Source organism: Diceros bicornis, chromosome 27, assembly GCF_020826845.1.
Source record: "Diceros bicornis minor isolate mBicDic1 chromosome 27, mDicBic1.mat.cur, whole genome shotgun sequence".
NCBI lineage: Eukaryota > Metazoa > Chordata > Mammalia > Perissodactyla > Rhinocerotidae > Diceros > Diceros bicornis.
Genome location: NC_080766.1, coordinates 33021139 through 33045298, shown reverse-complemented (window position 1 = coordinate 33045298; position 24160 = coordinate 33021139). Strand labels below are relative to the sequence as shown.

At 43.8% G+C, this 24160-nt stretch overlaps 1 protein-coding gene and 1 pseudogene across 3 annotated transcripts in view; one reads left to right on the top strand and one right to left on the bottom strand.

The window, feature by feature from the left end:
• Positions 1-3891: 3891 nt before the first annotated feature.
• LOC131423065 (elongation factor 1-alpha 1-like) lies at positions 3892-7087 on the bottom strand (annotated as a pseudogene).
• A 6765-nt stretch (positions 7088-13852) lies between these two features.
• The window catches only part of URB1 (URB1 ribosome biogenesis homolog), a 76534-nt gene continuing 66226 nt past the window's right edge, over positions 13853-24160 (top strand). For all 3 annotated transcript variants that reach the window (XM_058523014.1, XM_058523013.1, XM_058523012.1), the window contains exons 1-5: positions 13853-14083; positions 16622-16761; positions 17483-17634; positions 18592-18724; positions 23269-23365. In XM_058523014.1, the coding sequence (XP_058378997.1) occupies positions 13942-14083; positions 16622-16761; positions 17483-17634; positions 18592-18724; positions 23269-23365 (664 nt within the window). In that variant the 5' untranslated portion in view covers positions 13853-13941. The remainder of the gene's footprint in view (positions 14084-16621; positions 16762-17482; positions 17635-18591; positions 18725-23268; positions 23366-24160) is intronic.

Genomic DNA, 24160 nt, shown 5'->3' with positions numbered 1-24160 from the left:
CCTGATTCCTTGACATTCTCTAATGTTTTCTTAAATATATATTTTCATTTAGTTTTTGTGTATGATATCAGTTTGGTTATATATTGTTCATATTTCTCTCTTTGTAAAAGAAGAAGGCAGCACAAGCAGACTTTTGGGGGTTCTTGGAGCATTGTGAATGACTGAATTCTGATCCATGGGAGTTTTCAGTGTGAAAATTCCAAAGTATTGAAAGCAGTAAACTCAGTTTCCGGAGGAGAACACAGACACCTCTTCCCCCCTCCAAGACTGGAAGGTGCTGGCCTCCCATGGAAGCCCTGAGGCTGCTCCCTGCTGCCAGTGACTCACTGCCTTCAGCAGATACTGTGGGGAATCTGGCCCACCCGAACCCTACCTAATATCGAGGGGCAGTTTGCTCCAGAGACCCCAACCCCCTCTCTGCTCTCTTGTCTTGTCCTCCCTTCCTCCTTGGGAGCAGACACTCTTCCTACCCAGTTCTCTGCCATCAGAAAGGAAAGTGTGCTGGGGGAAGGAAGATCTGTAGAATATTGGAAAGAAGCACATCTAGCTCTGAAAAACCAAGAGCCTTGCAAGCTGACATAGTGCAGGGCAGTGGGTAAGGGTATGGGCTCTGTGGACAGAGCTGAGAGGTTTGAATCCCAGCTCTGCCCCTACTGTACTTGTGTTGTGGATGGTGGTGCAGTTTAGAGCTAAAATAGTTAAAGCCCCATACACAGTAATAAAGGTAACCATTTCATGGACTTAGTGTATTATTATTTATCGAGGATGAGACAGTGTTTGGTTTCCACTTGAACCCCTAGGAATGTCTTTGTGATCAAACGCACTTTGCCTTCTTAGGTAACGATGGAAACAGTTTCCAACTTGTTCCTCTGAATGACAGCAGCCCTGGTCCCCTGGTGGGACACCGGAGTGGGCTTTTCCACCCTAATTTTGTTTGCCTCTTCCTGTAAACTGGCTGTGACACTCTTCCCAGCCCTGGTTTCCGAATACCCCTTTTCTCCCCACCTCTGGCCCACTGCGTCGGCCCCCTTGGGCGTGGCTTATCTCCTCATCCTCTTCCTTTGCCCAGAAGCATCCCTATTTCCCAGCATTCTGTGACATAACTGAGTTCTGAGGGACCTGGCTTCCCTCCAAAATGCCAGTCAAATCTGTCATCAGCTCTTCACACCCTCAAAGGCCTGACACCATATGACCTTTCTTTTTTAAAAATTACTTTTTACTGTGGTTAAGTACACATAACATGAAATTTAGCATCTTAACCATTTTGAGTGGTTAAATATATATACCACATTGGCTTCTCAAGTGACTTTGTGTCTCCCAGAAGGAAGAAAGAGAAGAGTAGTCATGTATATGCCAGTTGGTTTCCCTTTGGTCAACAGCAGTAAAAACCCGTTAGCAAAGTTCTCAGAACGGTGAGGGGGAGGCTGGGAGGCGGAGGACTGGGGCACACGTGCTGGGAAGAGGAGGAACCTGGAGCTTCACCCAACAAGGGAATGCACTAGGAACTGTCACTGGCGCCCTCTGTAGGTGAGGATCTTAATTTATGTCTTAGGAATGGTGACAGTGGCCCATGAATTTCAAAAATAATTTTTATTGCAATAAAATTTACTATTCCAACTATTTTTTAGAGTACAGTTCAGTGGCATTAAGTACATTCGCGTTGTTGCGTAACCATCACTTCCATCCTTCTCCAGAACTTTTTTCATCTTCAAAAACTGAGACTCTATACCCATCAAATAATAACTCCCAGTTCCCTCTCCCCCCAGGCCCTGGCAACCATCATTCTACTTTCTGTCTCTGTGAATCTGACCAAGCTAGGTGCCTTATATAAGTGTAGTCATGTAGTATTTGTTCTTTTGTGTCTGGCTTCTTTCACTTAGCCTAATGTTTTCAAGGTTCATCCATGTTGTGGCACATGTCAGAATTTCCTTCCTCTTTAAGGCTAAATAATATTCCATTATATGGATATACTATATTTTGCTTATCCATTCATCAGTCCATGGACACTTGGGTTGCTTCCACTTTTTGGCTATTGTGAATAATGCTGCTTTGAACATGGGTGTACAAAAAAAAATTAGAATTTTTAATGATCATTCCCAAGGGAAAGCTTAAAGCTACCAAAAAGAAAACAAATCCAAGTCCATCAAAAGGAATTCAGAATCAATGAAAGTGAGCTTGATTAAGGGCATAGAGCAGAGATTCCCAAACTTTCTCAGTTCACAGGTCCCTTAGAGTCTCAATGATTTTTCACAGTGCCCTTGGGCCAAAAAAAAAAAAAAAGCTAAACTATTACATTTATTAAGTAGCTAGATCCAAACAACTTAATACGTATTTATGTTCTAACAACTAAGCAGCCGTTTGAAAAAAATACAAGTTCACTGAAAGAAAAAATATTTTAATTTTATTCTTAAATGACCACAGTTGTTTACTAATGGGATAGTTGCACCTGTTGGGCATGTCACAATTTTTCCAACATTGAAATTAGATTGGACACGACCACTCTCATTTTCTGTTCCATGTTGATTTTTCTTAGTACTTGCTTTTTATCACAGTAACCACTGAAATCCTAGCTTTCAAAGCTATGATATCACTGAAAGGAAAGTAGCACAATCTAATGTTGAAACCGCGAACAACCTTGAGTTGGTAGATAGCAACAGATGTCAGGAATTGCTGTATTTCCTTCAACTTACAAAAATATTCCAAGGCAACATGTGGGTTTCTTGCAGGTGCTTTGGGCACTTTGGCACCCAGTTTGGGAACTGCAAATCCAGACAATTCAAATCCTACAAAGACCTTACTGTGTCAACAAGGGCTGCATGAACTGTTCCCGGCTCACTTTCCAACCAATATAGTTTTTACCACGCTGGGCCTCCCTCCGTTGTCCACACATACTGGCCCTTCTGCTGTTTCTAGACCTCTCCAATCATGCTCCCACCTCAGTGCCTTTGCATTTGCTGTAGTTTCTACCTGGAATGCTCTTTCCCCATGGCTTGTCCAGGGTCTCCTTCCTAATTCGTCCAGGGGTCTGCCATTCCCTGTCCACCCCAATCACCTTTATCCGCTTTACTCATCTCCAGAGCATTCAGGGCAATCTGCCTGCCATTCTATTAGTCTTCCTTCACCTTAGGAGGTGATTTGCCCAAAACAAACCTCTGAAAATGTAATTACATTTGAAATTAGTGGTCCTGGATTACTTCAATAGTAACAAAGCAAAATTGCAGTGTTGATGCAATTAAAATGTTAATGAACACAAAAAGAAGTACATTGAATAATGAAGACCAAAGAAAGTAAAGGAAATAATGCAAATGCACAAATTGTCACAATTTAAACTAGCAAGCCAGGAATACTCGGAGAGGAGATGTCAAATGAGGAGAAGACGACAGTGTTGTGGCACTGGCACTCAGCTGCTCCTGGAGACCTCGAAATCCAAATTGCTCCTGGGTGTGTGAAGAAACGACTCTCCCTCCTGAGGAGGAACCGCAAAGTCGTATTGCCAAGAGGCACGCACACGGGGCTGGGAGGGATTTGTGGCTGTGCTCCGTAATCAACCATATCATCCTTTTCCTGTTGATTTTTGGTGCCACTTTTTTTTCTCATTAAACTTTGTTTTAATGGGTCTCAAAGTTCTGCAACAGATTTTTGGTCAAGTTGTTTCCATTAACAAGGGTTGATTTTAAAAACTGATTATGTAAAACTGCCACACACACACACACACACAAACAAATGGTCCACAAAACATTCTCCCTTCCTTCTGGAGGTTTTACGATACATTGTTACTATTAACCAGTCTTTTGCTATTAACCTCAAAGGACCAATTGAGACAAACATTTCTGAGACCATGCTTCTACCACTGATTAAGATGACAGGGGTGGCAGGTGTTAGGGCTAATATTCATTTAGCTTTCTGAGCCATCTGGACAGACTTGGTGACCTTGCCTGATTCAGCAGCTTTCTTGTTCACTGCTTTGATGACACCCACAGCAACTGTCTGTCTCATGTCAGCAACCACAAAGTGACCCAGAGGAGGACCATCAGAGAAGCTCTCAACACACGTGGGCTTGCCAGGAATCATATAAACGATGGCAGCATCACCAGATTTCAAGAATCTGGGGCCATCTTCCAGCTTCTCTCCAGAACGGCGATCAATCTCTCCTTCAGCTCAGCAAACCTGCAAGCAATGTGAGCTGGGTGACAGTCCCTCACAGGTGCAGAGCCAGCACTGATGTGGCCTGGATGATTCAGGATAGTCACCTGAGCCATGAAGCCAGCTGCTTCCAAAGTGGGTAATTTTTGCTGTCATGAGCCACATTGTCTCGATGAACATCTTTGACAGACACGATCTTAACATCGAAGCCCACGCTGTCCCCAGGAAGAGCTTCTCTCAAAGCTTCGTGGTGCATTTCAGCAGACTTGATTTCAGTTGTGAGGTTGACTGGAGCAAAGGTGGGTTTGAGAACACCAAGCTCCACTCAGCTCGTAGGGACTGTACCAATACCATCAATTTTGTAGACGACCTAGAGAGGCAGACAAAAGGGCTTGCCAGTTGGACCAGTTGGTGCCAGGATGTAATCCAGAGCTTTAAGCAGCATGATTCCATTGGCATTGCCATCTTTATAGGTGAATTTCCATCCCTTGAACCAAGGCATGTTAGCACTTGGCTCCAGCACGTTGTCACCATTCCAACCAAAATTGGCACAGATGCTACTGTGTCAGGGTTGTAGCCAATTTTTTTTAATGTAGGTGCTGACTTCCTTAACGATTTCCTCATATCTCTTCTGGCTGTAGGAATCCATTTTGTTAACACCAACAATTAGTTGTTTCACATCCAGTGTGTAAGCCCGAAGGGCACTCTCACAGGTCTGCTCATTCTTGGAGATGCCTGCTTCAAATTCACTGACACCAACAGCAACAATCAGGACAGCACAGTCAGCCTGCGAGGCGCCTGTGATCGCGTTTTTGATAAAGTCTCTGTATCCTGGGGCATCAGTGATGGTCACTTAATACTTGCCAGTCTCAAATTTCCACAGGGAGATATCAATGGTGACACCATGCTCATGTTCATCTTTCAGTTTATCTAGGACCCAGGGGTACTTGAAGGAGCCCTTTCCCAACTCAGCAGCCTCCTTCTGACATTTTTTGATGGTTCTTTTGTCGATCCCATGACATTTGTAGATCAAATGGCCAGTAGTGGTAGACTTGCTCAAATCTGCATGTCCAATGACAACAATGTTGATTTGTCTTTTCCTTTCCCATTTTGGCTAAGATTCAGCAGTGGTTTTCACAACACCTGTGTTCTGGCGGCAAACCTGCTGCGAAAAAGTGGTGCCATCTTTATTGTATATCAAGTTCCTCTATATGCATAGGTCTTTGTTTGTCTTTCAATAAACCTTTTATTTTGGCATAATTCTAGGTTTACAGAAAAGTTGAAAAGAGAGGGATTCTGTACAGCTTCATCCAGTTTCATCTAATGTCCATATATATTTTTATTCAGTGATTTTTCTTTTCTTTTTTTTTTGCTGAGGAAGATTAGCCCTGAGCTAACATCTGTGTCAGTCTTCTCTATTTTGTATGTGGGTCACCACCACAGCATCGCTGACGAGTAGTGCAGGTCCGCGCCTGGGATCCGAACCTGTAAACCCGAACCGTGGAAGTGGAGCACACCAAACTTAACCACTATGCCACAGGGCTGGCGCCAAATGTCCACATTTTTCAGGTTAATATGGTACATTTGTAAGAAACAAATTAGAAACCAGCATTGGTACATTGCTATTAACTAAATTCCAGACTTTATATGTATTTCACCAGCTTTCCCCCTAGGGTCCTTTTTCTGTTCCAGGATCCAGTCCAGGCGATCACAGTGCATTTAATTGTTGTGTCCCCCCATATCAACTGGACTGTGACAGTTTCCCAGTTTTTTCTTGTTTTTCGTGACCTTGACAGTTTAAAAGAGTACAATGGATGTGTTTTGCAGACTGTCCCTCAACTTAGATTTGTCTGATGTCTTTCACATGACTGGGCTGGAGTTATGGGTTTGGGGAAGGATACTGTAAAGGTAAGAGGCCCTTCTCATCATATATCACATCAAGAGTACTTGATAGCAACAGAGCTTACCACTGGTAGTGGTAACCTTGATCATGTGGTTAAGATAGTGTTTGCTGTGTTTCTATAAAGTTTCTATAACAAAGAAGTTTTATAAGTTTATTTAAAGTTATTTCTATACCTTTCTATAACCATAAAGTTACCATTTTTCCTTTCTCATACTCTAATCTTTGGAAGTTCATCACTAAGTCTACACCAGGGAAGGAGGAGGGGAGGATTAAGCTCCACCTCCTGGATCGGTATCTATGTATATTATTTGGATTACTTCTGTAAGGAAGATTTGTAAGGAATCTTAACTTTGTAAGGAAGATTTTCTCCCCCATTTACTGATTTATTTATGCAATCATTTTTATATCAGCATAGACTTACGTATATTTATTTTATACCTTAGATTATAATCCAATATGATGTTAATGATTTTGTCACTCAAATTGTTCCATTGGGAATTATTTCAGGTTAGTTCCTGTGTGTTCCTTTGACATACCCGCCATTGTTTTTTTTGAAGCATTTCGTACTTTCTGGTGCTGCTAAATGCTCCAGGCTCATTTTATCTGTGTCCCGACCCAGCCTTAGAATCAGCCATTTCTCCAAGGAGCCCTGGTTCCTTTTATTTGGTAATGGTATTAGAAACCAAGATCTAGGCACTGGATGTGCTCATCACTACTGGAGTGCCACTGCTTCTAGGCTCTGTCAGTGAACAGAGCTAGGAAATATATGCATGTGGACAAATCCAGGTAGAATTCATATCTATACTTATTTCTGTATCTATCCATCTCTATTTATGTTAAGCTAAACATAAGATTATACTGATGTCTCCATCTCTAATCCAGTCCCACAGGATTCATTCTAGCCTTACCTTATTGCTTATATGTAACTTCTGGCTCCAATAGTGAGAAACCTGGCCCCCATCATCTTCCATCCATTTACTTATTTGGTCAACTCCAGGATACATGGAAAGCAGTTTCAGGGTGGTTAACCCATACCTCCATGACATCGGTCTGTTTTTGAGTCTGTATTCTGTTCCACTAGACTATTTGTCTATTCTTTTATCACTACCATTCTAATTAGATTAACTTTGATGTATGTCTTCATGCATGAGAAGGAAGACTCATTTTATTCTTTTTGACTTAGCTATTCATGGACCTTTATATTTCCATACAAATTTATCACAATTTTTTTTGAGTGTCTTAATTTTGATTGGAATGGCAATGGCTTTATAGCTTCTACAATGTGAAGACATTCTTCCATGAACATAGTATGTCTATTTAGTCAGATCTTCTTTTACAATTTTCTCCTTAAAGGTGTTTTACCATCTTTTTTAGTTTAACTTTGAGATAATTTACAGGGTTTTGTTTTTTCCCTTTGTGAATGGTGTCTTGTTTTCTATTACATTTTTAAATTAGCTATTGCTACTATAGAGATAATGATACTGATTTTGGTTACTTGATCTTATATCTGACAATTTTGCTAAACTCATTTAGTTTGTATTTCTGTTGAATTTTCTAAGTAGGTGACAGTTTTATCCATTCTAATTCTTTCATATTTTATTTGTTTGTCTTACCTTATCTCATTAGCCTGGACCTCTAGTAATAGACAGTAGCATAGATAGTGGGCATCCCTCTCTTTCCTACTGTTCTCAGTCATAATTTACATGCATCTAAAGTTTTTCAATTATGCCTGATGGCTGCTGCAGGTTTTTGGTACATATAGTCCTTATCAAATTAAAGAAGTTCCATCTATTCCTAATTTTATGTGAATTTAAAAAATCATAAATAGGTATTTTGTCAAATGCCATTTTTAATCTGTTGAGGTAATAATTGATTTTTCTCCTTTAAGCTATTAATGTGGTGAATTATATAGACATGATGTTAAACCATCCTTGTATTTCATGGGTTTTTTCCTGGTTTTTTTTTGTGAGAAAGATCAGCCCTGAGCTAACATCCATGCCAATCCTCCTCTTTTTGCTGAGGAAGACCAACTCTGAGCTAACATCTGTTGTCAATCCTCCTCCTTTTTATTCCCCAAAGCCCCAGTAGATAGTTGTATGTCATAGCTGCACATCCTTCTAGTTGCTGTATGTGGGATGCGGCCTCAGCATGGCCAGAGAAGCGGTGCGTCAGTGCGCCGGGATCCGAACCCGGGCTGCCAGTAGCGGAGCATGCGCACTTAACTGCTAAGCCACAGGGCCGGCCCTTCATGGTTTTATTTTTTAAGTGCAGTGTTGGATTTGGTTAGCTAATATTTTATTTACACACATCTATGTCCATAAGTGAAATAAGCCTATCATTTTCTTACTTTGTATTATCCTTAGCTAGTTTTGTATTTAAAGTTATACTAATCTCATAAAAGATGTTGAGATGCTTTCCTTCTTTTCTGTTTTATGGAGCAAACTGAATAAGGTAAAGATTATCTATTTCTCAAAAGAATGCTGGAACTTACCTGAAAAATCATCTGTATCTTGGGAAAAGTTTGATTATCACATCATTTTATTTAATGATTGTTGGTCTATTCAAATATTCTAGTGCCTCTTGTGGCAAATTTGGGATTTTTACCACTTTCCAGAAATTTGTCATTTCTTTTAGTTTTGAAAGTTTTTGTGAATAGTAATTTATAATATTCTTTATTACTTAAAATCTATGTTTGTGTACTGATTTTCCCCTTCTGTATTTTGTTTTTTTATGTATCTTTTCTTTTTATCCTCCCCCTTAATCTTGTCACAGATTTGTTTATTTAATCTAAAAAACAAAAACAATCAGCTTTTGGATTGTGAATAGCTTCAGTGTTTTTTTACTCTCTTTGTAATTAATTTCTGTCATCTTTGCTTTTTTTCTTTCGTGTTTCTTTGCGTTGATTCTATCGTACTTTTTCCAACTTCTTGATTTGAACATAAATTATTAGCTCATTTGCTTTCAACCTTTGTTGCTTTGTGATAAATTCATTTTAAGTTATAAATTTTCCTCTAAGCACTGCGTCCCACAGATTTTGCTCTATAAAATGTTCATTTCGTTGCATTCCAAGTCTTTCATAATTTCCCTTTTGCTTTCCAAGGATTACTTGGTAAAAGTTATTCTTCCCCTCCCAAGCTTATGGGATTTTAAAAAACCTATCCTCTTATTATCAAGGTCTAATTTTATTGCTTTATGGTCAGAGACTGTGGTCTGTATGATGTTGAGTTTTTGGAATTTATTGGGGCCTCTTTGTGACCTAGAAAGTGGTCAATTTTTATGACTGTTTTATGTTATTTAAAAAGAACATGTATTCTCCGTGGGTATAAATTTCTCTCACTATCTATTAATTTGAATACATTGTTATTCAAATTCTCTATATTTTCTCATATTTCTATCTAATGATTAAGATGGCAGACCAGTCTCCACAGTAGCTTTGAAATCTATCATTTGATATTTTAATTTATAAATTGGGTATGGATTTTGCTACGTTTTGTTGTTTAAAGAATAGGGCCATCGGCGTAGTGGTTAAGTTCACGTGCTCTGCTCCAGCAACCTGGGGTTTGCAGGTTCGGATGCTGGGCACAGACCTCTGCACTGCTCATCAAGCCCTGTGTGGCGGCATCCTACGTACAAAATAGACGAAGATGGGCAAAGATCTTAGCTCAGAGCCAGTCTTCCTCACCAAAAAGAGGAGAATTGGCAACAGATGTTAGCTCAGAGCCAAACTTCCTCACCAAAAAAAAAAAAAAAAAAGAATTGGGCCGTCAACTCAATAACCTAGTATTTCTGAGTCGTCCAGTCTGAGACCCTGGTCATAAACATAATAGATATTTATTGAGCATATGGCTCTTGTAGGCATTGTCTTAGCAGGGTCAGTGCATATTTCCCAAACGGATGTGAAAGAATATTTTTAAAAACTGAGGCATGCCCCCTATTTATAAAATATAACACATGAGATAATGGCTGGAATTCACAGATTAATGCACAATGTTCAGAAGCTCCTCTTCTCCTGGTCCATGATCTGCCTGTCTGTGCCGCCTCCTCATTCAAATGCCACAGTGACTAAAACACATCTACTAGAAATTCATTTGGGGGGTTGTGATCTCCAAGTGTCCTCTTTGAAAGTGTAAAAATATGCATGGTTTGGCTGCAAATTGTTAGTATTCTCCAACACCTTATGGTGAATTTTTCAAATTTCTTTATTTTCTGACGGCTACCTAAAAATACTTTTGTGAGGGAACAGGTTATAGAGGAAGGGTTGACTTAGCATAGGAAGGGAGGTAGAAAAAGGAATAACTCTGGAAGGGGCATTTTTGAGCAATGAGTTCCGGGAAAGCTGTAGCAGTTGAGGCTTTAGGAACGTGGGAGCAGCAAGAAAGTGCTACGTATGTGTGTGGGGGAAGGGGAGTGAACAGAAAGTGGACTTGGGGAGATTTAAAAATGAAGACAAACTTCATCCGTGTTGTGATTTTTATCAAGACTGGGCTCACACTTATAACTTGTTTATTCCATATTGGACAAGAGGGGAACATTTTCTACTCTTCTTCAGTTTTGCCTCGGAGGAGGAAAAAAAGGCAAATTTGATGCTTCTGTTTTCTTCTCTGCTTTATTATCATTTAGGTAAGAAGCACACACCACAACCGTCTAACCTGGATGATACTAATGGGATGTGTCTATTGCTCAAATAATTCACTTGATAATTATCACATGGCCTTGTAACATCTCATATCATCTTGGGTTCTTGGTTAAATTCTTTATTGCTATTGAACTTATCAGGTGTGTCATATTCTCAATAATACTCAAGTCCCTTGGGGGTAGGTATACTGCATTATATTTTTTTGAATCTATTATGGTTGGCAGTATAACGCAACATACACGGCAGATATTGGTGTTTTGTTTTGAGTTGAGGAGAAGCCGTAGGTTTATTTATCTTTTCTAGCCTATGGACACTGTGTCCTTCACTGGAATTCATAGTGACTGTCTTTGGAATAATGCTTCATTCTTCTCACTGCGACACAAGCAGATAGTGGAACTTTCTTGATCTCAGTAAATGCCACACTAAAACATTCATCACTAAAGAGATTCAAACTTGTGTTAGAATAGAGAAAGGAATTCCATACCTCTCCTCTCTGTACGTGATTGCATCAATGAGCTTTTATCCAGATGAAACAATGCAGGATAAACAATGAAGATACATCTGTGTACAGCAATGTATATTTCTCACATTCTGAGAGTCCATGATAAATACACTTTAACGTGAACTCGACATGACTCTGATGGAGCTTCTCATCTTACCCCTTTCCAGAACTTGATTTTAAACTCATAAGATTGAAATGGGAGTAAATAAACACATACTTAACAGGTGTGAATGAGAAGTGTGGCCACTGGAGATGAACTGGTAGGCTATTAGAGGTTGGACACTTCCCTGGTTAATTTACCACAGTCCAGGGGCCAGTTCGTAAGCTTGTAGACTCAAAAATCTGCATCCTGAGGCTTTTCGACAGCATCCCAAGAGTCAACCTTCCTTTTAGGACAGATTGACATTAACCAAGCTCAAGACCCAGGTCTATGCATTCATTCATATAGACACGTATTTATTCAACAAATATTTATTGAGCACTACAATGCGCCAAGCCCTGTTCTAGGCAGTGAGAATGGAGCACTTAATTTTGTTTTGTGCCATTATAGAATGCACATTTTAGTAAAGGAGTTTGACAAACAAATGAATATTTACTATCACCAGTAGGTGATAAAGGCAATAAAGGAAAATAGAGGAGGTTAAGAAGATAGGAAGTGAGGGATGGACAGGAAGAGCCCACGTGAAGTGAGAGTGTGAGCCACGTGAGGTCTTGGCAGTTTCAAAGAGAGGGAACAGCAAGTGCAAAGGCCCTGAAGTGGACACCAGTTCAGAATGTCCCAGGAACAGTGATGCTCACCTTCAACAGACCAGAATGTTCTTGGGGACAAATAAGGTCCTTTCTCTCCGTGCGGGCCTTTTACGTAGAAAGCCACGTCACTATCCAGAAGTTGGTTGGAGAGCCTGGTGTCTGAACAAGTGGGGTTAGGGACCTGGCATCGATGATTGATGGCATCAGGCTGACTTAGTCTGAAGCATCCGTCTGTACTTCTGAGCCATACCTCATCAGGTACGTCTCTGGCTAAGGCTGGGATGGGCAATGATGACTTCTGTTTCTCTGTTTTTAAATTGGGGTTAGGAGACACTGGATGAGCGGCTCCACCACTTATTAGCTGGGTAATACCGGCAAGATCCCTCACCCTCTCTAAGTGGTTTGTAAAGAGAGACAATAATTTGCCCAAGGTCACACAGGCAGAAACTGAATACAGGGCCTTTGAATGTTTCCTACCTCTCCCTGCTGTCTCTTCGGTCAGGTCCACCCTGGCAGAAAACAAAGCTGGTGGTTGGCAATTAACCACAGACGAGAACCAATGCGGACAATTAGTCAGAATTAAGTCTCTGTCTTTACTAATAAGAGCGTTGCCCTTCACAGCTGAATTTTGAGCATATCCCTGACTCTTAATACTGCCACATCAGCTCAAATGTTCTGGGGTGACACCCTCTGCCTGACCTGCCTACAACATAGGCATTTCCACAGGCACAAGAGTTGTGCCAGGCCAGAGGCTCGTGGTCAACACCATGGGCTTTTTCTACTCTGAAACCCCAACACCAAAGACCACATCCTCAGATGCTCACTACACACCTGCTTACAGAACACAAGACAGTATTTCCTCAGACTAGAGGACAACCTGACAGAGAATTCAAGGAATCACCAAATTACTCATCTGATGAGCTCGTTCATTATTTATTTGAACACATAACCAAGTATTGATGAAGTCGTATTTAAAAATGCACCAGTCTGTTTTTACTTATTCATTTATACCTCCATTTTATTTGAGAGCATTTAATGTGGCTCTCAAGTCGATTAACAACATCTTACAAAAACACACAGCACTTTTTTTCCTGTCAAAGCGGTTTTTCATACATTGCATCATTTTCTCAGCTCTGGACAGCCCCAAGGATTAGGTAGGGCTGGCTTTGCTGTCTCCATTTTAATGTCGGGAACTTAGATGTGGAGGCGGATGCGCTGTCCACGAAGGCTTTTCAGAGACGTTACTTCATTGGATCCTCTCCTCCCACCCTGCACGGCCGAAAGGAGGTCAGTCTGCGGCGACATCCCACCAGACAAGCTGGTCTGGTTCGGCTGTGAGATAAGCTAGGGGTGAGGGTTATGGGTACCCGCAAGACCCTCGGCCTCGGTGCCGACGCAAGGACCTCCCCACATCGGCGAGAGGGGCTTCCACCCTCCCGGCCAATCCGCGGAGCCTCGAATAAGCAAAGCATCGAATCCCGCTGCATGTCAAGCAAGTTCAAGCGGCACCATTAGGGTGTTTTCAGGTCAAGAACTGATCTGATTGTGCTGCTACGACGCGCCTGGGCTCGTGCCCTCCGAGAGTGGAGGATCGGGGGTTCTTCCTGCCAAGGTCCTTAGAGAGGGCCGCCGGGGGCAGCAGGCGCGCCCCGACGGGCCTCTCCCCGCCGCGGCTGGACCGGGGTGTCGTGGACTGTCCGCTCGCCCCGGGGCGCGAAGGAGCAAACCGGGACCGCAACACCAAGAATGAGCTCCTGACTCCCCACGCCCATCTTCACTACCGCCTCCCCGCCAGACCGCCCTTTCCACAGGCCCCGCCCCTTCCGCGCACCCCGCCCACTGCGGGCCCGCCCCTTCCGCCGGCTTTCCCCTCGAGGCCCCGCCTCTTCCGCCAGCCCCGCCCCTTCCACCGCACGTGTGGGCCGGAGGAGCGGGACCGCTCGCCGTCCGTGTCCTCTCGCCAGGTCCCTGGTGTGTGTATCCTGGCGCGCCCCCGCCCTCTCGGCCATGGGGGTCCCCAAGAGGAAGGCCCCGGGCGGCCAGGACGACGCGGCTTCCCCCGCGGGCGCAGCCAAGCGGGCCCGCACCGAGGCCCTCACGGGCGTGCGCTTCAAGGCTCAGCTGAGGGACCCGCAGGCCGCGGGGCCGGGTGAGTGCGGGGTCGACCCGGGCGGGAGCACGCGCGTGTGAGGGGCCTCCGTGTGCCAGACACAGCCCCCCTTTCTGCAGCTGTTCGGTCACCGAGGGTCGGAGCCTCACCTCCCGGTTTGCAGACGGGAAACCGAGGCCCGGGTGATCGGACATCCTGAGGCCCCGGCGGGACTGCGCGCTGCACCTCTTTGTCCCGGGCTTCCTTCCTTGACGGCCCCGACCTGCCTGGCTGTGACGGTTCCATGCGACTGCACACCTCCCTCGCCCGGGCAGCATCCCTCAGCCAGCTCTGAAACCTCGTTATTGCAATTGTCAGGAACGTAAATAAGCGTACTGCTCATTCACAGGACAAATATTTATCGAGTCCCGACTGGGAGTCAGCTCGGGGCTGTTCAGGGAAATAGTTTGCTGCTCCTATGGCTGTCAGCACTTTTTTCAGTAGCTTTGATCCAGCAACACTCACTAGCCTGATAACGTGTGACAAGCTACCACGTGAAGCCACCACAAGGACCTGTCAGTTGACCAAGATTGGACTAGTCGCTGATGTGGAGCAGATTCTATAATTTCACTTTTGAAACGTGTGACCACCCTTCCCACCTCCCCCTAATCCTTTAGAAAGTATGTAGGTTATGAGGATAAAGCACAATTGAACTTCAAAATAAGAGTGACAGTGTTTCTTCCAGGTTAAAAAAATTAAGTTAATGGCCAGAATATCCTCAATTTCCAGTTTTTCTCCCGCCAATTTTGTTGGTAAGCTTTTGATATCTGCAACTGCTAGTCGGTGTTAGGAAGATGATACCAGCTTTAGCACAGAATTGTACATTTCTTTCATTCATTATTTACTAGGGGCTGTTATATACTAGGGTAGAGAGAAAATGGTGAGTAAAAATCGGACAAGGGTCCTGCCATTGCAGAGCTTACAGTAGTTGAGTGGGAAAGATATCAACCAGTAAAATCACATACAGACAGTTGTAAGCATAAGTCCTCCAAAGAGAGGTAGATACAGGCTGCCTGAGGGCCTGAGCCCGAATTTGGGAGATCAAAGAAGGTTACCCCGAGGAAGTGGCTTTGCTTTTCGGCAGAGTTGTAGGACAGGGACAGGAAGCTTTCTGACAGAAGAAAGAGCATGTTTAATGATTTGAAAGACTGTACCCATATTTCCTGGTTTTGCACAGAGAGCGCCATGACATTCAGGTGCTGCATCATCCGAACAGGTTTTGGAGGGAAACCCTGGGTTGACAGGCGATGGGTGCAGGTGAAGTAGTTGAAAGATGTGGCAAAACTGAAGTCATTGGGTGAAAGCTGAATCTCTTGAGTGAGGCTGTGTTGGATTTGTGTTTGAATCTGGTTTCTGTCTTGGATTCTCTCTCCCCTTTGATACGTTCTCATAACTTCCTGTGATAGGTCTGCCTCCCTGGAAGAACAGGAAAGTGTAATTGATAGATATTAGTGGGTTTTGTTTTCAGCCAGGCATTAGGGAAGATTTTTGTTGGTTGGTTTTGTTTTCCAGCTTTATTGAAATATTGACATTTAGCATATGTAAGTTTAAGGTATACAGTGTATGTACATGTATGTATCCTGAAATGATTATCACAGTAAGGTTAGTTAACATCTCGCCTTACATAATTACTATTTTGTTTTGTGGTGATAGCATTTAAGATCTACTCTCTTAATAACTTTCGAGTGTATAATATAGGACTGTTAATCATAGTCACCATACTGTACATTAGATCCCCAGAACTTACTCATCTTAAACTGGAAGTTTGTACGCTTTGACCAACATCTCCCCATTTCCCCCACCCCCCAACCCCTGGCAACCTCCATTCTACTCTCTGTTTCTATGAGTTTGGCTTTTTTAGATTCCACATATAAGTGAGATCATACAGTATTTGTCTTTCTCTGACTTATTTCACTTAATGTCCTCAAGGTCCATACATGTTGTTACAAAAGGCAGGATTTCCTTTTTTAAGGCTGAATACTATTCTCTTGTATATATGTCTATATCTATCTATAGGTATACCACATTTTCTTTATCCATTTTCTGATTATACCCCCTCCACTCGGGGGGGGGTTGGGGGAGAGAGCTGCAGATTGGTGAAGACCCAGAGGGTGCTCAGGAGTGGATTAATGTCAGCCTCAGGGAGGGTCCCCAGATCAGGAAACTGCTTTTGCTCCATACTAGTTCCTTTGAAAGCTGTTGCCCACGACTTCACTGGCAGTAGAGGAAAGGCCTACCTCCTTGTTGCTCCTGTGTTCCCCATCTCAGTGGGTGCCAGTTCCAGTCACCTGGATGTTCCTGCCGGAAGTCTCCCTCTGTCCCATTATCGGCTGTGATGGTTTCTGAGGAGACTGTCCTTGTTAACATTTGAACACAACTCTTTTTTCAGCCTTGGAAGCATTTGTCTCTGCTGCCAAGACGCTACCACGAGAAGATGTGTATGACGTTGTGGAAGGGTACATAAAGATTTCAGTATTGGCTGTGATGGTTTCTGAGGAGACTGTCCTTGTTAACATTTGAACACAACTCTTTTTTCAGCCTTGGAAGCATTTGTCTCTGCTGCCAAGAATCTACCACGAGAAGACGTGTATGACGTTGTGGAAGGGTACATAAAGATTTCTGTTGAGTGTGCAGAGATTTTCCTGCTCCTGAGCGGGGAGAAGCGACCTGAAAGTGAAGTACGTTATTCCTCACCTGACTTGGTGAAGAGAGCAGAAAGTTAATGCTACTGTTGTCTTAAGCTCCATGAAGAGAAATGAAATGTAAATTTCCAAGACGTTACCAGCTTTCTACAGAAAATGATACTTTGTCCCTGTGCTGTAGGAACACATTCATTTTTGCATTGTGACCTTTGAAAGCATTTTAGTAGAAAGCACTGTCTTCTTATTGGTGAATAATACCAAAAGGAAGATCATAGATTCTTAATCTCAGTGCTCTTGGTTTGTTTTAACAAGAGGGAAATAGGTAAAAACTGTGTGTCATAGTTGCAGACTTGTATTGAGTTGACTATTGTTTTCTGGTTCGAAAGAGATTCAAAATTTGGAATATTTATGAACCTGTTGAAATCTCAGTGTTACTGCTGTAAGGCTGTAGACCCAAAGCAGTGAGGCCCAATCATTAGCAGAAATTACTCTTCATCTCAGTTTGTGTAATTGTAAGCAAGCTATTCTCTATTTAGCTAGACTATGAGAGCAAGACAGATTCCAAAGCCTGTGGCCTGGCAAGGTAGCCTGCTAAGCTGTCACCTTCCTGCCTTTGGTCGAGTATCTGGGTAGGCCTGATCCTGCAAATGGAAAGTTTTAAACCTGCAAGTGACTGTGGCTAAGACAAGAGGAGCATGTATGTAGACGAGGAAAAGAGATGAGATAATTCATAAGCGTTTCACTTCTATCTTTGCAGATGCTGTTAATATTTCAAGCTTTCGAGGCCATACTATTGCGGACAGCAGGCGATCTTTCCCATTTTCATGTTGTGGGTACCAACATTGTGAAAAAGCTAATGAATAACCACATGAAGCTCGTCTGTGAGTCCCTGTATGCCTCGGGCTACAGGTAAGTTGCCCGCCTTTATGTGGCAGGACTAGCTTTGGGTTTGGTCTGTGTTCAGCTCTCCACGAGTGCATCTGACCTTTCCCCTGCTCACACAGTTGAGCTGAGCGGTTTCTGAGGCCATCGTGACTGTGGCTCTGCCCCTCCTTCCTCTGTTGACCGGCCCCTCACTGTTACTGACTCCTCTCCTACCTGTGTCCCCCTCACTCCGCCCTGCTGCTCTCCCTGCTGTCCTGGGAATACTCTGAACATCTCTTTTACGTTGCTGGCCCTCCCCCGATGGCTCGTCTCTGAGGTTGTCCTGGGTTCCCTCCCTCTCTGCCTTCAGGACTTTGCAGAAATGTCGTCTCAGGGAGACCTTCTTTGACCATCCTATGTCCACTGTCGCTTTCTGTCCCTTTAGCCTGTAGAGAAAATGTCTCTTTGTACAGCTATACATTTGACATAATATTCTGTGTTAATCTCTTGGCTGTCTCCTTCCACTGGAATGCAAGGTGCGTGTGGGCGGGGCCTTGATTGTCCTATAAGATGCTGTCTTCCCAGCCCCTAGAACAGTGCCTAATACGTAGTAGCTGCTCAGTAAACCATGCATCCTGGGTGGCGGCAGACTGGAAAGGCAGCCAAGAGCTCACGTTTGGAGACGTCTTCCTCTGTGCCCTGCAAAGGCAGGGACGAGATGTGGGTCTCCTAGTTACATGACAGTTTGCTGGAGACAGAAATTTCCATCATCTTTGTATCTTGCATTTTGTCTCCTCCTCAGGCTCAACATTTTAGCTTCATTTGAAATTTTTGTTACGGTTTTGTTTTTTAAAAAAGGAGCATGTCTGCATGTCTCCTTCCTTCTTTTTCCTGGTTTGGGGGTAGCAAACTGCAGCCAGGTGTGTGGTTGCCTTCCTGTTGAGATGGCTTTGTGCTTCTGCTCTTCCTGACATGCCTGATTTCCTTGTTGTCCCCATGCAGGATGGCTCGAGCCTGCCTGAACCTGATGGCCGCCATGGTGACCCAGGGTCCTGAGGCCGCCAGGGATGTCTGCAGCCATTTTGATTTGAATAAAAAGACCTTGTACACGCTGGTGACCAAGAGGGACTCAAAGGTGAGGAGCCCCGAGCATCTCGTACCTCCGTGGGTGTCTCTTCCCTTTGGGGGGCAGTAGTCATTGGTTTTTCCTCCTTTCCGGCCTTGATCCTCACGTAGATGGAGTAGGAGGCCTCTGTGGAGAAACATGTGCCTTGGAGCCTGTGAGGAAGGAAGGTCCCACTCCTGGGCAGTGGGGGCCCAGTTGCCTGGCAGAGCCCGGATGACAGGGACATCTAAGGACAGCTTCTCTGGGGGCTCAGCATCGCAGTGCCAGCCTGCCTGTGAGGATGACTTAGCTTTTGAGCATCTTCACTCTTCACTGAGTAAATGAAATAATCCCCATTTGCCTTATGGCCTGGATCTTGTGGAGAGTCCCCGTCCTCCTATTCATATTCTGTCCACTTTGGAGAAAACTCAGAGGACTATTATGGCTTTTTAATATGTGACTTGTGCATAACTCTTGTAATGAATAGGGGCTGGATTGTGCCAAAGAGAATAGAAGTGTGATTGTTTGGTTTACAGGAGAGCTGTAAAAAAAAAAAAGTTCCTTAGTGGCTCTAGAAATTTCACTTGGGTTTGGAAAGGTTCTTGAGGAGAAAGCACAAGTTTGAGGACTCGGAAACTGGAGAGAGGGATTCTCCCAAAGCGTGTGCCAGCTGCAGGTTGGCAGAGCTCCTCCTTCCGTTTGCCACATCAGCTCTCTCTGCTGGCGCTCCTGTGCCCTGAACAGCCACGGCTCAGTTCTCCACGCCCCCTTCCTGAGCACAAAGAACAGACCGACAGATAGCAGCCCCTGTCTGCCGAGGTGCGGAACCTCATTAGAATAATTTACTTCTGTACCCGTATGTTACCTGGTTCTCTCATTCTTCTGGGAATTAAGAGTTTCTACGTTCTTCTATATCAGGGTAATAGACTGAAGCGTTGATCATAGTAGCACTAGGTAACTTTTATGACTCTTTGAGGTTGGCCCAGTGTTGAGGGTTTTCTTAGAATTACAAATGAGGTGTTCTCTGAGGAAGAAAGTTCCAGGTCTTAGTGTCTCATGGATGCTGTGCTTTATTAATGTGTCAACAGATACCATCCAATGAGTGATGGCTCCTGAAGTTTAAATGCACTTCTAATAAAGAGAATTTGTGTGCTGTTTGCACAGTAGGGCAAATACCATGGTTCTTTGGTCTTACCTGGCAGTCAGCCCAGCAGTAATTATTTGTCGGATTCCCTTCCCTGTCTCTCTGGACCTCAACCAGCCCAGCCATCTAAGTAAAATATACATCAGTACCCAGGCCACCTACCAAGACACGTGACGCGGAAGGGCCCACTGGGGCTTCCTTGCCAGAACCCGGGCTGCAAGGCTGCGTATGCACTGCTTCATCTCATTGTCTCAGCAAGTTATTTATATCTCCCAATGCTGTAAAATAGAAGTTATTGTCAAGATGAAAGTGTTTTTACTTTCTTTTTTGTAACCTTTTATATCAGGTGTCTTAAATACTTTGTATGTTGTAGGAAATGGTTTCCAGACATTAAAAAAGATCTTTTTTAATATAGAAAATGTCAGGGACATTAAAAAATAGAGAGCAGCACGATGAATCCCCATGTACCTGTCATCCAGCTTCAAACGCTGTCACCTCTCCCACCTTTTCAGTTTGTTTTGGGACGGTCTATTACTACTGCAAATCCCACACATGAATCATATTTCACCATAAATATTTCAGTGTGTATCTCTAACAGAAAACGACCTTTTAAAAACAAAACCACAGTACCATTATTGCACCTAACGCTATTAATAATTTCTCAATATCAGCTAATGCCCAGTTCGGTCTCAGTTTTTCCCGACTGTCTGAAAAATGTGTTTACACTTCTTGGTTCAAATCAGGATCCAAACGGGTCGCATGTTGTGTTTCGTTGATATGTTTCTTAAATCTCTTCGAATCTTTGAAACTTGTTTTCATGCCATTTAGTTTTTGAAGAAGCTGGTAGATGTGTTTTTTTAATGAGTGTGTTTTAACATTTTGGGGGGAATGATTAAAGCCTCATGAAGAGAAAGGATTATGATATATTCATGCAGCCAAGGAAAGCGTCATTAAAATCCTGTGCCAAAGAGCAGTTTTACCAAGTATGTTTTGGTCTATTTTAGACGATGTTTTGCAGAACAGGCCATAAAGAGTTCAGGACGCTTCCTTCCTGGGGTAATAACCCTGTGCAGTCACAGGGTAGGAATGAGGAGCAGGCACGTGGCCCTCTTGCCTTTGATGGAGTGTGCTGGAGACGGAGGCTGGAGGCCCAGTCAGGTGGATGAGCAGGAGGCATGTTGGTAGCTGCCTGGAGGGGGGCTGATGCTGTGTCTTGGGGATCTTGTTTCTCTGCAATGTTAGGAATCTAAAATTTGGGGTTGTCTGGGATTTATAAGATGGACACCAGGAGATGAGAACCACATTCCATTTCAGTTTGAAATTCATTGCTGGAGGGACCCTTGAGAGGATCTAGTCCAACTCTGCTGTGTACGAGCAGGATAGAAAGATCTAGAATGGCAGATAACTGGAACCAGCATTCCAGAGCTCCCAATACTGTTTCTTCAGTGGACAAAAACCCCCAAAACCTGTGGAACCTTTCCAACTAGCAAGGAAAGGATAAAACCTAGTTTAATTTTACTAGGGAAGCTTAGCATTTTACCAGCATTCTTTGGAAACACAAGGCATATGTAGACTAGGATAACAAGTTAACTGTGCTTGAATTAGGTGATGTGTTGCTTTGAACAATGAGGCATCTAGATTGCTTGGGAGCAGTGTTTTCTTTAAGCTTCCTGAAGACAGGGACGATATCTTGTCATCTTTGCATCCTCTCTCAGCCTGAGATTATAGCATCTTGAATGTAATTGGTGTTTTATTAACATTGAATTGGTGACTGCAGGCACTGGAGTGTTGCTGACACTCTAAAGAATTGCAGCTCCTTTTCAAGACTTGAGTGATCATTGTACCCTAACTCTGTATTGTGAAGAGGCCCGCAGATTAGTCCCCAGAATGGAGAGGGTGGGTTGGAGCTCTTAGTGTGTTCAGGGTAAACCAGCATTGGTGTAATTGCTGAAACGCTAGGTGACATGGATGGAGATAGACTCAATAAATACAATGAATGTGCAGGGCCTCCATCCAGTGTTACAGACCATGGGTCAGATGTCCTTTCTTTTCTCCAGAAGAAACATATCCCCAACAGAACAGGATAGGATTAATTAAATACTCACACGGGAGCCTAAATGGTGCCAACTATGGTCCTTGCACCTTGAGCAAAAGTGAAATGAAAATGCCATGGGAGCCCTGAGAAGAAAGAACTTCCCTATAGTCAAACATAAAGTCGAGCATGAGCTGTATGTTTGTACAATTATTGCTTATTATCCCAATTCCAGTACTTGCTCACTTAGTAGTTATGTGACCTTGAGTGAGTTTTTTAAAGCCTTAGTTTCCTCATCTGTAAAATGGGCATGGTGAGCATCTTTACCTCAGGGAGTAAATGAGATAACAGACGTGCAGTATTTGACATACAGTCTGGAACAGAGTCAGTGCTCAATAAACGTTATTGATATCATCATCATCATCATCTCAGCTGCCACTACTGAGTGGAATGGAACCATCTGGAAGACAGAGACTCCTTAATCTTTTCAGGCCTTCAGGGCCATAATTCTCCATGATGTTAACTTATTTCTTGGTAGCAAATTAAAGTACCTTCGGAATAACTGAAGTAGAGGAAGTTTTGGTTTCAGCAGCCGAGGATCTAAGCGTATGTGCTAGTTTGGGTAGAGCCGACAGGAGACTTGTAGGACCACGTGCCATGGTTCTTTGGATGTGAAATAGGGATGATGAGACACGGGTTTGTCTTAAAGTTACTGGGAGGGGAAACTGATCAGATGGCTCTGGTGACTTCTCCTGAAGTGCTGGCTGCTGGTCATGGCCTTTGGGCCCTCGTTGAGGATGCCCACTGTCCTGGGTCATGGCTGACACCTGCAGGAGAGTGCAGATTGTCATCCTGGGAAAGGCCACGCTGGGTTTGTAATATGACAGCATCTGTGCTTTGGTGTCTGGTGTGAATTTATAATGTCTAATAAAAACCAGACATCACCTCATTGGTGTCTCATCAAAGACGGCACCAGTCTTTCCATTATCTCTGGATTTTTAAAAACATAGGTGTGTTATTTCATTAGCAAGTGAGAGTAGATGGTATTTAGACGGGCTGAAAATCTTCTGCTCTATACCAAAGTGGTCCATAAACTAAAAATATTTATGTATTACAGTTGGGGAAGGGGACACCCTATTGTATCTGTCCTTTTGTGTTTAGAAAGTGCTTGAAAGAGAAGGAAAAGTAGCATAGAAGATTGAGGGGGAAAAAGCGGAGAAAAAACCCTTTGTTTCCATAAAGAGATGACCACTGGTTGTGGACTTGTGCCCTGTGGTGGCACAAGCCCAGGAGGCCTTTGTGACCTAGGGACCCCAGGGGCGTGCATGCCGCCGTGTTTCTGCTTCCTCGGGTATGTGTGTGGATATGCGTGTGACACGTGGTCTCCTTCGTCCCCAGGGTGTGCACGACGTCCGGCTGGCCTACATTCAGTTTGCCCTTTCCTTTTTGATTGCCGGTGATGACAGCACCATAGTGCAGGTGCTGGAGTTGAAAGGTAGGTATGCCTCTTCGTCTCGTAGCAAAGCCTGTTTGTGAGTGTTTTAGAAAGTCGACTGCAAAGCATTTTTTCCAGGTTAAAAAAGTCTGCAGACTTTGCAGCTGCCGTGTGCACTAGCATGCAGGATGCGGTTGTGGCGAAGCCTGGGTCAGTGTGGTTTTGATATCGCTGGTCAGCGTGAACACAGGTATTCCTGTTATGCTATCTGGAATGCTGAGCGATGTCCTAACAAAGGATAAATGCAAACCTCAGAGATGCGTGCAGACAAAGGAGGCTTTATGGCTCCAGAACATACACAGATTCATGGCCCTGGCACCTGGCTTACCTTAGTAATTGTGTTTAAATAATAAAGTTTAATTACTTTGGTGGCTTTGCCTGGTGTTAGCAGAATAGCAGTAATAGCAGAATAGAGCTTCAAAGAATTCCAGCTGGACCACCTTCTGGTGACTCTCCCTAGAGCAAGGCTTGGCATCAGTTCATCTGTTAGGGCCACTTGCGTTTTATCACAAGACTCAGTAAGAGGGTAAATGGCAGCACCTAGACCACACTTAGCGTGTGGCTGTTGTTCAGTAAGAGTCCCCAGAATCAAGCCCTGTCTGGAGGTGAGGAGCGGTCTCGTGTCCTGGCCAAGCTCTGCGAGTTGTTGGAGGATGACTGGCGTGGTGCTGTGGCCCGTGTGGTCAGGTCTCCAGCCCTTCTCCCACCTCTCCAGGGTGGGAGACCTGAGCTCCTTCCAGAACGTGACTGCTGGGGGCCATTTAAGAGCAGGGTGCGGGTGGCGGTCCCCTGGAT